The sequence below is a fragment of the Habropoda laboriosa genome, unplaced genomic scaffold (assembly GCF_001263275.1).
Source record: "Habropoda laboriosa isolate 0110345459 unplaced genomic scaffold, ASM126327v1 scaffold129, whole genome shotgun sequence".
Classification (NCBI taxonomy): domain Eukaryota; kingdom Metazoa; phylum Arthropoda; class Insecta; order Hymenoptera; family Apidae; genus Habropoda; species Habropoda laboriosa.
Window position 1 is genome coordinate 1,338,800 of NW_017100255.1, and position 11,490 is coordinate 1,350,289.

The 11,490-nt window shown below is 41.0% G+C and overlaps 1 protein-coding gene across 1 annotated transcript in view; it reads right to left on the reverse strand.

The window, feature by feature from the left end:
• Positions 1-5,331: 5,331 nt before the first annotated feature.
• LOC108572522 (serum response factor homolog) overlaps positions 5,332-11,490 on the reverse strand; it is a 16,948-nt gene continuing 10,789 nt past the window's right edge. Inside the window, exons 3-5 of the mRNA XM_017934774.1 lie at positions 8,869-8,974; positions 5,878-5,982; positions 5,332-5,607 (exon numbers count right to left, since the gene is read on the reverse strand). Of these exons, the coding sequence (XP_017790263.1) occupies positions 5,411-5,607; positions 5,878-5,982; positions 8,869-8,974 (408 nt within the window). The 3' untranslated portion in view covers positions 5,332-5,410. The remainder of the gene's footprint in view (positions 5,608-5,877; positions 5,983-8,868; positions 8,975-11,490) is intronic.

An 11,490-nucleotide genomic window follows, 5' to 3' on the forward strand; every position in this document is an offset into this window, starting at 1 on the left:
TACTATCGGTGTAAAAATCGTATTCGTAGGTGTATTGTAAAAAAAAAAAATACAAGTTCTTCGCGTTTATCTATCACAAGCTGATAATTTATTTCCATATCGTGTAAAATAGAGATTGCGTGGGTTAAAAATACTGTTAAATCAACGAGGCTGACAATAATACGTGCTTATCATTTACTTTCTTTTTGCGGTTAACGGATTAACATTATCATATTCGTAATAAACGATCGGTTAAGATTGCCAATATTGTTATTATTATCATTATTATTATTACCGACCAATTGAACTGAACGATTCGGTTAATTAGCCGAGTTCGTCGGTTTCGAAACACCTTTATCGCTTTTACATAGTGTGACAAAACTGGTGTAAGGAGGAATTCGAGTAAAATCCGTGCTTCTAAATACGTATGAACGCGAGCACGTCAATTATTTTCAAGAAGAATCTCATTCTTCGAACGAGCTATATAATAGATAAAACGTTCGATCAAATTTAATATACAATTTTTGTACGAACGAGAAATAAAGAAAAATGGGTCTTTGGTTAATCGCACTTTCGTGTTGGAAAAACTGTCGGAATAATTATCGTCACTTGTAAGTTCAAAGAAACGGATATACGCCAGCTTATTTATAGTATAGTATTAAAAGCACCCTGTTACGATCATAGAAAGTCATCGCCGCCTTTCGAATTACCGATCTTCGATACTCCTTTATCCTTTTATTTCCTTTCACCATCTTTTCTTCTCTCTTAAAAAAATATTCGAACAACTTGAACGTCGTGTTTCCTAGAACGAGAACTATTAAATCGAATCATCGCTGTCGAATGGTGAAACGCTTCGAGTTGTAACTTTTGCGAACAATTTTACGGTGAACTGTTATCTGCAAAGGAACGATACAAATAGTTGACAGTGGAGAATATATCATCGTGAGTTTCCTATTTTTTTCTCTTTTTCTATTATTACCCTTTTTGCTTCTGTTTTTATTTGTTACTACCCAATTAAGAGTCGCGTATACACTCGAACGCGTTCCCTTCGACTCGCGCCAATCTTGCGTTTACCTCTAAACGGTCCCGACGTTGAAAAATATCGATTCCTTTCACGAACGAGCCTATCAACAATTTACAAACACTAAATACCTCGAAATATAGTCGAACGTCAGACGGAAAAAAAATGTTATTTCACATCGAACGTTCGACCAGTATTGCACGAACATTTAATTAAACGCAGGCTAATAGAGCCTAGCTTTAACGAAAATCATATATTATTAATAATATGCCGCTGATAATATTCCATATCTTTATCAAAATCGATGCAATTCTTATAAAATCGTACGCAAAGATCCGTGAAATAGTGCCTTTCTGCACTGATCCATCATCACAATCAAATTCACAACCTGTTTCCACACAGTTCTCTAAGTATCGTATTAAAAATAGATAAAAGTTAGGGAATTTGTTTTCGTAAGTGACTACTAAGTGAAAAGTTTCAATTTTTTCCGGAGGATATCACCTTCAGCTATTTTTTCCAATTTTAAAAATGTACAAATGTTACAAAATGGACGGGTTATTGCGAAACCTCTTCTGCTAGAGCATCGCTTGCCGGTCGCCATCGCTGGCAAGGATTGAAACGCTTGAAATAATCAATTATTTAATTCTTTAGAAGCGTTTGAATTTGATTTTCTTTTTTTTTTTTTGTAAAAACAGTAAAAACACCACTTCTATAATAATCACAATTTTTGAAAAATAGTACGCTACATTTGTAGATGATACATTTCTATTTATGAACGAGAAAGAATATTTTATTTCAGACGTTCCATAATCCTTGCTGTTCTAGCAGCACAAGTCTCACAATAACACCTCTATTTCATCAAATTTTTCCTTTTCAAAAGTTAGAGAAAAAAGCTGAAAGTTGCATGTATATTCTTTGAAAAAATTGAAATTTTCTTAGTAGTTACCTGTACAAAAAGATTCCCCAATTTTTACCTATTTTCAGACGCGTCAGGGTGGTGCACGCCCTTAAAAAAAGAAACCGACACCGATCAAGTGCGGACAATTTCGTTCAAACAGAAACACCTCGAACGTCGAAAACAGCATCTGCACGTCGAGACGCAAGTTGCCGTCGCGAGCAGCTACTGCGAGTGCAAAGAATCTCAACAGAATCACGATCGAACGTTTAATTAACAGTAAATTCTAGCAGTGAGTATCGGCACAGATCGAGTCGTCGGATCGAAACGATCAGCTGATCGCTTGACAATTGATGTTCCACGCGAGATTAGCGAGTTTGTGCATACGTCGCGGTTCACGCCAGCTTCTAAAACCGAAACGATCGTTGGAAAGAGGACGCGTCGTCGAATCTCGTCGAATTAAGGAAACCTCCAGACCAACGTGAAATATTCGTAGCGAATATTCGTGGCGGTTTGTGCGTGTGTTCACACCAACGCGAAAAATTTCAAAATTTCATTTAGAAATTTATCAAAGCTTCTAATTCGTGGCAGATTTATAATTTCGCTCTTCGAGGCTTTTCGTCGCTGTCACTTTAAATTCGTCACGTAGAAATAGCGATAAACGTGGAAAAGAAAGACACTCTGAATCTCACAGATCAATGTGAAACAGCTCTTATTATTCCGATATCTGGGTACTCGAAATATCCAAATATCCAAGACTTGTATCCAAGTATTCTAGTATCCCGATTTTCTTTGTCGATTACTCAAACGCGAGGCTTTTCTCATCCGAATTTCGACTAAAGAGAGCAAGTTTAGGTAAAGGATTAAGATTGAAGAATGCGAGAGTTAGTTACGTATAGGAGACTGTTCGACGCTGACATTTAGTATCCGATGGACTGATCGCAAGGGTATGCTTGGTGGAAGAGGTAATAGCGAAGTCGTAAATCTTCACATTAGCCGAAAACATCGATTGATCTAGCCGCACGCAGGGCCGTGCGCGTTTTATAGAACCCCCCCAAATCTCAATCGGTGTAGAGACCCGCATCTACCCCTTTCTTCTGGTTTTATCACTTTTTTAAATATACCGTAATGGGAAAACCGGTGTCGATTTAACTTCGTACGACTCTGAATGCGGCTCAAGCTCTTTATCTCACCCAATCTGATGTTTCGCCGATCAGATTTCATGTTCCTTCACGCCTGTCTGATTTTACGACCATCGCTATAGCTCCTCCACCAAGTACACCGTATTTCCGCGCGTATTTTTCCCACCTTTTTGCCATTTTTTACTAATCGAAAATCAAGGTGCGAAAAATACGCAAATTTTCTCAAAAGCTAGCAGTATACCGGTATTAATTCTTAAAGTCTTAGATATTTTCCATGAAAGAAAAAATACTTGGACATTACTTTTTCCCCGAAAAATCATTCACGAATATAAGGGCGCAAAAAGTACACGCGAAAATGCGCCAACACAAAAGTATTAAGATATCTAAAACGAAAATGAGCAGTTGTCCAAGTACTCATACAGCGTGTCCGTTTTATCTAGAAACGCGCGAATATCTCGCAGACCGTTGAAACAACGAAAAAAATTCTTATTACAAAAGTTATTTAACACGAAGGGGGATATTGTGTGGTATAAATAGTTTTCTCTTGTGTACCAAGTGGTAGAGGACATTTTAAGATTAATTTAATTTTTTTTAAACGGGATACCACACATCTTTATTCATAATATCACAGCGTTTGTTAAGACACGAATACAACGGTGTGTCGCGTATCAGCGTATCGCGTAGTTCAGCAGATACTGAGTGGTCTAGTTGGAGTCCGTAGCACGATCATATAGTGTTCAGCTTGCCGACGATTTGCGATTCGCGTTGATCAGACTCCTTACGATCTCACTAATTTATGACCTTCTACTACATTCAACGACTTTATGCGACACACCGTTCTACTCGTCTTAACAAATACCACCGCATTATGAATAAACACCCCATTAAAAAAAAAATTAATTTCATCTCGAAATCTCCTCTGCAACTTGACATAAAAAGAGAGCAAAAATCATTTACACCACACAATGTCCCCCTCCATATTGAATAACTTTCACAATAATAACATTTTCGTTATCTTCAAACGGTTTACGAGATACTCCTGCGTTTCCAGATAAAACAGACACACCGTATACCCAACGATTCGGATATCCGTAAATCCCAGCAAGTTAATTCTGCAGTTTAACGTCCGTCACCTGGTGTGACCCTTATCTAGAAGACCCCCATGGGCACGGGATGTGAGACACGTCCAATCAACGTGACCACCGAACCCTGATGGCCTACCTGTGCGACGGGGAGCTATGAGGGCATCCGCCAGGTTACAGGATCGAACGGAGTGACTTTCCACACTCTACCAGTTCTCCAGATTGGTACCGGAGCTGTTTTCGGATGCAGCTCACCCGCCGGCACAGCTTGGAAAAAGGGCCACCTACCCAGCGTTTCGATTCAACCGTTTCAGTGCCACACAGCGTAATCGTCCTGTCCACATGTTATAGCGAAAAGTGCCACTGCGTTGAATTGCGACGTGCAACTGACGGTGCGCGTTTCGATTCTATTGTAACGCGTCGTCGGTCTAGGGTACGTATTCATTCGTGAGTCTTTTACGATAGTTGCTCTCGAGAGTATACTCTCTAATTGTCTGTCCAGTTCTCTGTCAGCCACTCTCAATACCGTGTACACTGATAAATTTGACCCTCGAGAGCAACTCGCGATAGTTCTACTCTCAAATGGACGAGCATCTTTACCGAAGCTTGTGTGGAAACGAAGGATTATGACTTTATTTAAGACAAATCGCGCGATATTATACCGATTGGCATTTTTCGATATTTTCGCACTGCTTGCTATTTGTCGAGATCACGTTAATCTTTAACACTCGGCGGGCATTTTACGGGGACACGTACTGCTTTCCCGATAATTTAAAATAAAGATAACAATAATAACGGACCGTGACCGTATTTTCTAATAATGCATTCTATATTTTCAATAAATATCATTTATTTCTCTTTTTTCTGTTAATTCTCATATTATACGTTCACCTGTTAATAAGTCTTAATATTGCTCCGAGTTGCTATAGCCATAAAATATACCGAGTGTTAAAAGTTAAACAAGCACTGTCGTGCAAGATTTCTGCAACAACCCCTGGCACTGAAATGGTTAAACCCCTCGAGTCCAGCACCAACTTGAGAGTCCCCCGAACGGTAGAGCGGGAAAACGTAAGTCCGAGCAGAAGTAAGAGTCCTAATGTGAAATATTCGCAAGGGAAAATTTGGTACTTCGGTGTGAAAACAAACAGGCGAATCTCGCTACCGCTACGAATATCACATTGTTGCCCTCGCGAATAATTCGCGTTGGTCCGGGAGTTTCTTTACCCTTTGTTGCATCGGCGAGCGACAGTTGGGGGAGGATTTTCTTAATTGAAGCACGAGCTGCGATATATCACTCACGATCTTTGCTCAGATCTGATGGAAGCTCGCAGCTCGACGTGATTGTTGTCGTCGGCGATCGAGGCGACGGCGACAGATTCATCCTGGAGGTAACCGGAAGCGACAAGCCGGCGGCGCTCATCGCGACGTTCAGCGGTATCGTGATGAACGGTTGATTATTCTGCGTGGAGTTTACCGGGGCAACCGTGCCTGTGAAACAATGCCAAAAATCCTCTACTTGGGAAACAGGAAGAGGGACGACGGGGACTTCTTTTGCGTCGGGAACGTCTGTCTCGATTATACGAGAGCAACCCTCGAGTGCAAACTTTCAGTATGTCCATCAGGATTCGTTCGTTCGTTAATACTTGGAAGGATGATGGATTTGTCAGTGTGATTATTGTTTTGTTTTTCTTTTTTGCGTGTGTGTGTGTGTGTTTTTTGGGGGGGAGAGCGTTCCAGGGGATGATCATGGTTTCTCACCTCCTTCTTGAGAGATTTGCACTGGCTGACCGTTTTGCCCGATACCAAGCAGAACTCCTGGACTAGGTGAGTATATTACTGTCTGTGGCATCTGGTACATTATACCTGCACAAAAATATGGAAGTTCTCTTGGGAAATGTGGGTAATTTTCATATTAGGTTGACCCGTAAAATTATTTATTAATTTACAAATACCTATTCATAAAGAAATTTTTGTTTCTTTTACAATTTAACTAAATAGTCTTTAGGTTTTAAGGATTTCTACTAAAACATTGTTTATATTGCTTTGTATTTAAAAATAGAGTTAAAATAGCCTTATTTTGAATTGTGACATTCTTCTTGTTAAATAGTATAATTTTAATTTTAATTTTAATCACGCTCACTTTTCGAGTTATTTCTTATAGATATCTCAAAATGAACAATTTTCGAGACGTGTCATTTTTCTAGCGAAAAAAAGAAATATTATTTTTTGCGTGTCTTTTGTAAGTTTATTTGTTACACTCGACTAACATCATATCGCAAGCACCATGCGACATTTTCCTGTTTCTCAGACTGAAACTTGAAATACAAAGACGTTGTTTTAAGTTAAATGAGGCGGTAAAGGAAAATTCGCTAAATGTGCTAAAATCTATCCTAGAAATCGTCGGCGTAAGCGTCTTGCAAACAATGGGGATTATTTTAAAGGCGATCAAATAGATATTGCAGAATAAACGAATAACGTGTATTTTATATGATTTGTTCTGTCGTTTTCTCGAGCCATATTTATCCTGGCCTTTTACATTGTTCGAAATCTTTCTTCTGAATTCCCAATTGATCTGACTTTGATTACCCTGACCTAAATTATAAAAGTAATCTGAGTATGGGTGTCAGTCGTTAGTTTATCGTTGAAAGTTTAACAGTAAACATGTCACTGGATAACACAGATAACACTTTCGAAGACAATATTGTAAATGTTAGAACAGTGCAGAGATGGTTGGTAAAGTTTGAAAATGGCGATTTAAATCTTGAAGGCTGTCGAAGAATTCGTTGTTCCATTGAAGATTATTTATTTAACCTATACCTATATGCTTACTTTCTTCTTTAATTTGCAATATAATCGCCGTCACTTTGTATGACCATGCTCCATCTCTCTGGTAATTTATCAATTTCTTTTGCATAAAAATCTGCCGTTTTTTCAGTGGAAACTGTTTCGATGATAAATTACCAGAAAGATGAAGCATGGTCACACAAAATGACGGCGATTATATCGCAAATTAAAGAAGTACGCATATATCATAAGTTAAATAAAGGGCAGAAAAAACGACAGAATTTTCCAACAGGCTTAATCCGTTTTTCAGTTTCTTTCGTTACTTAAATTGATCAAGTAGAAGCTGAATGCATCGCTGAAATTACACTATCGCTCATACATTTCATACCGCAATGCAAAAGTGCGATGTAATTCGATTCATTTCGATTCGAAATTCCAATTCCGTTTATAAAATTCAAAGTTTCACATCGAATTAAACAGAACGAAGTTTATCATTCTCGCCTAGTTCATCGTTTTTCTATAATCACTCTCTGTTTTACTATATTTTAAACGGATGCGATTAAACTTTTAAGTGGTAGCGTATTACGTTTGGCGAAAAGTGGTAAAAACAGGGATGCGCGATTAGTCGTTGTAAATTGACGAAACACCATGTACGAAATTCGATTCTCTCGTACAATTCCTATAAATACATTCAGCATAACGATAATTTACACAGAAATTATAGCAACATGCATCCCATAGAAGCAATTACTCTCCTTTTACAGCCGCATCAAAAGAACAATAAAGAAATAGCAGCGCATTTGCATCAAAAGTCACTTAACCTCCAGTGAAATACCTGCAAAAGTTAATCGTTCAAACTCAGCTCCTTTCCTTCAATTAACCAACAAACAAGCATCGGTCGGCAGGCAAGAGCAAGAAACCGGCGGAAAAATTTCGCAAACCGACCAAAAGAGAAACAAAAGAAGGAAGAAAAGGGAAAAAAGAAGAAGAAGAGGAAAAAACGAAGAAAAAAGAAACAGAATCCCAGGGGGGGCAATGGAAACGCGGTCGACGGGGTAAAAGATCGTCGGCGGTCCCCGCCGGGTTGGAGATATCAACGCGTGGCGACGAGTTATCAAAATTCCACCGGGTAGACAGTTTGTGCCGCGGGGAACAATGGAAAGGCGAAAAAAGAAAAAAAAAACGTACGTCATGCTGGCGATCGGTAAGTCGGATGGCATCCACTCCATATATTAGCATCGATATTTATGTGTACACCTGCATCGGAGCGCGGCTTTCGACCGGATCTTACTTCCCAGTTAGGCAGCGCGTCGTTGTCTTAGTTTGGTCATCGCGGCCCCTCCCTCTCTTTTCCCCGGTTTCTCACTCGCTCCCGCGTTCTACGCATCATATACGTTTACCTCTCTGATACCATTCTCTCGTTCTCCACGTTCTCCTCTCCTCCTCCTCCTCCTCCTCCTTCGCCAACTCTTTTGCTCTGTCTCTATCTCTTTCTCTGTCTGCCGACCTACCTGACTGATTGGATTGCACGTTTGCCTCTGCTCGACTACCTACCTACTCTAATGATTTTCCACGCCACAGCTTTTACCGCTTGCTACTTAGTCGCGGACTCCTGCTACGCCCACGGGGAAATTTGCTAATTACTCGGCTCGTATGCGCAGCTGTATGATTGTCTCTCGAAGCGGGCACGGAATCGCGGACGGACAGGTGAAATTGTTCTAGCACGACGGAAGGGAGGAAACAAGTGTTTTGGAACATCGAGTTTCGACAGGCGTTATATCGTTGCGCAATCGAGCCACTCACACTCGTCTATATACACTCCGATCAATTTATCGATAATACACTCTTTATTCATGAAAATGTACATGGTGTTTCTGTGTAAGTTATCTGAGCCTCCTTCTGAAAATGCAGGACGAGGAAAGTATTGCAGGATGTTTAGGGACAGACGGTTTTCAACAGACTTACCCGAGTGATTTTTCGAGAGATCCTTAGACACGGGAGAATCGCCGTCGCTGGTGTCTCCGTCGCTTTCATTGGCGCACACGTCCGACCTAGGTGAAGTGCCGTCTTCCTGAAACAGTGGAACATTATTTGTTAGTATGAAAAGTGAACACTTGATCCGGAGAAATATTTCCTTGTTTTTCTTTTAGTGTCCGCTTATGTGTGTTCAGAATAATTATTCGAACAAACGAATCGGCGCAGAAGATAGTAAAATATCGGCAAGTTTTGAATCGGTATCTTTCGAGTATAGGCATTCACGACGTACAGCTAGATAAGTTGAAAAACAAACTAGAAGTCACCATGAATCAGATTTTAATTTTGTTTGCATACATTAAGGTTCTCAAGAACATGTCCTGTTACAAAATTTATGATTCATCGCCGCAAGGTTTCTGCCTCGCTCTACAAATTACTATTCCTAGAACTCTTTTAAACGCGCAATAGAAATTAATTAACACCAGTGAAAATGACCCATTTGCAATTTTCCAAAAAGAGAAAGAAAAGAAGGGAATTTTCGATAATAATAAGTGTTATCAGTTGTAACATTCTACCTTATTTCCCGCACGTTGGCAAATCTTTCAGTCACCTGTTAAGTTACATAAAAAAAAGTCACTTTTGGAAACTGGCTAATGGGTGATTTCAAAGTGTCAAACGGGCAAACACAATTTTTACATGTTTCGCGCAAAAAAGCTCGAGATCTAAGAGCAGTAAACAAGAAATCGATCATTCAAGCGATAACATAGGAAAACTACGACGTCACGAGAAGGACGATCACGATGACGTACGATCTGTATCGGTCCGTAAATTCCGGATGCCTAACGAGCGAAGCGGCGACAAGCAGAAAACAAGGCAGAAGAGCGAGGTAGCATCGTGGCTCGATTCGAGCCTGTAAATCGTAGATAACGCCTCGGTAATAATATCGGCGAGCCAATCAAACGGCCAACTAACCAATCAATCAACCAGCCTACCCAGCCAACTCTAAGCAAGCAACGAAACAACCAACGAACCAACTTACCTACCTACCTACCTAGCAGGGAGAGATGCGCGAGCTTGTTCGCGCACCTTATATGGCCATCCGCGCGCGGCCTGAACTCGTACTGCGCTTCCACGGCAGATTCTCACAAATTTACGCAGGACTACGGTTTCCCCGGGTGACTTTCTCTCCCCCGGCCTGCCGCCACCACCGACGCTGGATAGCTTTTTTTCCAAACGGCCTACCGCCGGGGAACCTGCGCGTTTTATACATACATTTCCAAGCCGTTCGTTAAGACGCGTGTGTACACGCATGTCGTCAACTCGAGAGAAAGCAAATCGAGCACAACACGTGGAAACTACTGCTACTATCAAAGAGATTAGGAAGTGCTCGTCTTTTCATCTCGTACGCAGACGAAACCACATCTAGATTTGGACAACGAACGATCGGAGAGGGGGGACATACACACTTATGGTTAGACCTCTTGTTACGTGGAAGAGAGCTTTTATACGATAGATAAAAACGTTCAATTCCCCCTTAGGTTTTCGATCATGGTTATTATGCCACGGTGTCGTTTATTAAAGGTGAGTTAAGTAGCCGAAGGAGATAACGGTAGTAGACGTGTGATTTCGCAGTTTATCGGGTACCGACGTGGAAGATCGTACTCCCACGTAAACCAAGTATGGTGAAATAGAAGTGTATTTTCAAGGAGTGGAGTAATCTTTCTATTTCGACAGGAGAAAACGGATGTCCAAGAGGTCGACGGGCGTAAAATACCGAAAATAGCTCGCGTTCGTTAATTAGACCACACTACTTTCGAACCAGTAATCGATCGAGGAATTCAATCACGTCTGTTATTTTCCAGCGGGGGGAAAAAAAAAGCTGACCCGAAAGGGACACGGAGTCCGAGAAACGGAGCGATCGAAAAAAATTCTGGTGTCCTTTGGCTTTGGAAAAATAGAGATCAGGGAAAGAAGGGATCCCCGGACGAGCTGTAAGGGTTCAACATTCCAAAAACAGTTGGAACCGAGTCAATTAATTAGACTGCTCCACTTTCCAACCAGTCATTCACTAAAGAGTTCAATTACGTCCGTGCTCGAAGGTATCGTTTACCATTTACAAGTGTACCAAACCGAAGCTTCGAGAAGTGTCTGTTATCTGAAAAATAGAAAAGGGAAAGAAAAGAAAACGAAGAGACGACGAGCCAAGAGACGGAAATCCGGCGTGATTCTATTTCAAGCGTAGCAAAAATTCCGAAAATAGGACAAATCCGAATGTTTGGTCATCGACCAAACAGCTCAATTGTATCTTCCACTCTAAAGCCAACACTCCCACGCGACATCCTTCAAGAGACAAAAATGCTCGGCGACAGTCGACAGCGTGGATATGACTGGAGACCCAAGTTGCTACAGGGGGGAATTAAAATCCTCGTTTAAGCCGCAAGCTCGGCCTCGAGAACGCTTGGTGACCGGCTGCGGCCGGCGGCGGTTCGTCCATGATTTCCGAAAGCACGGAGGGCTGTTTTCGCGACCCTTGCCCGGCGTACACCAGGCGTTGTCGGCAATCACTTCCGAGTCGCATTTGTATCCCTCCATTACCACGGGTGTGTATAGAAG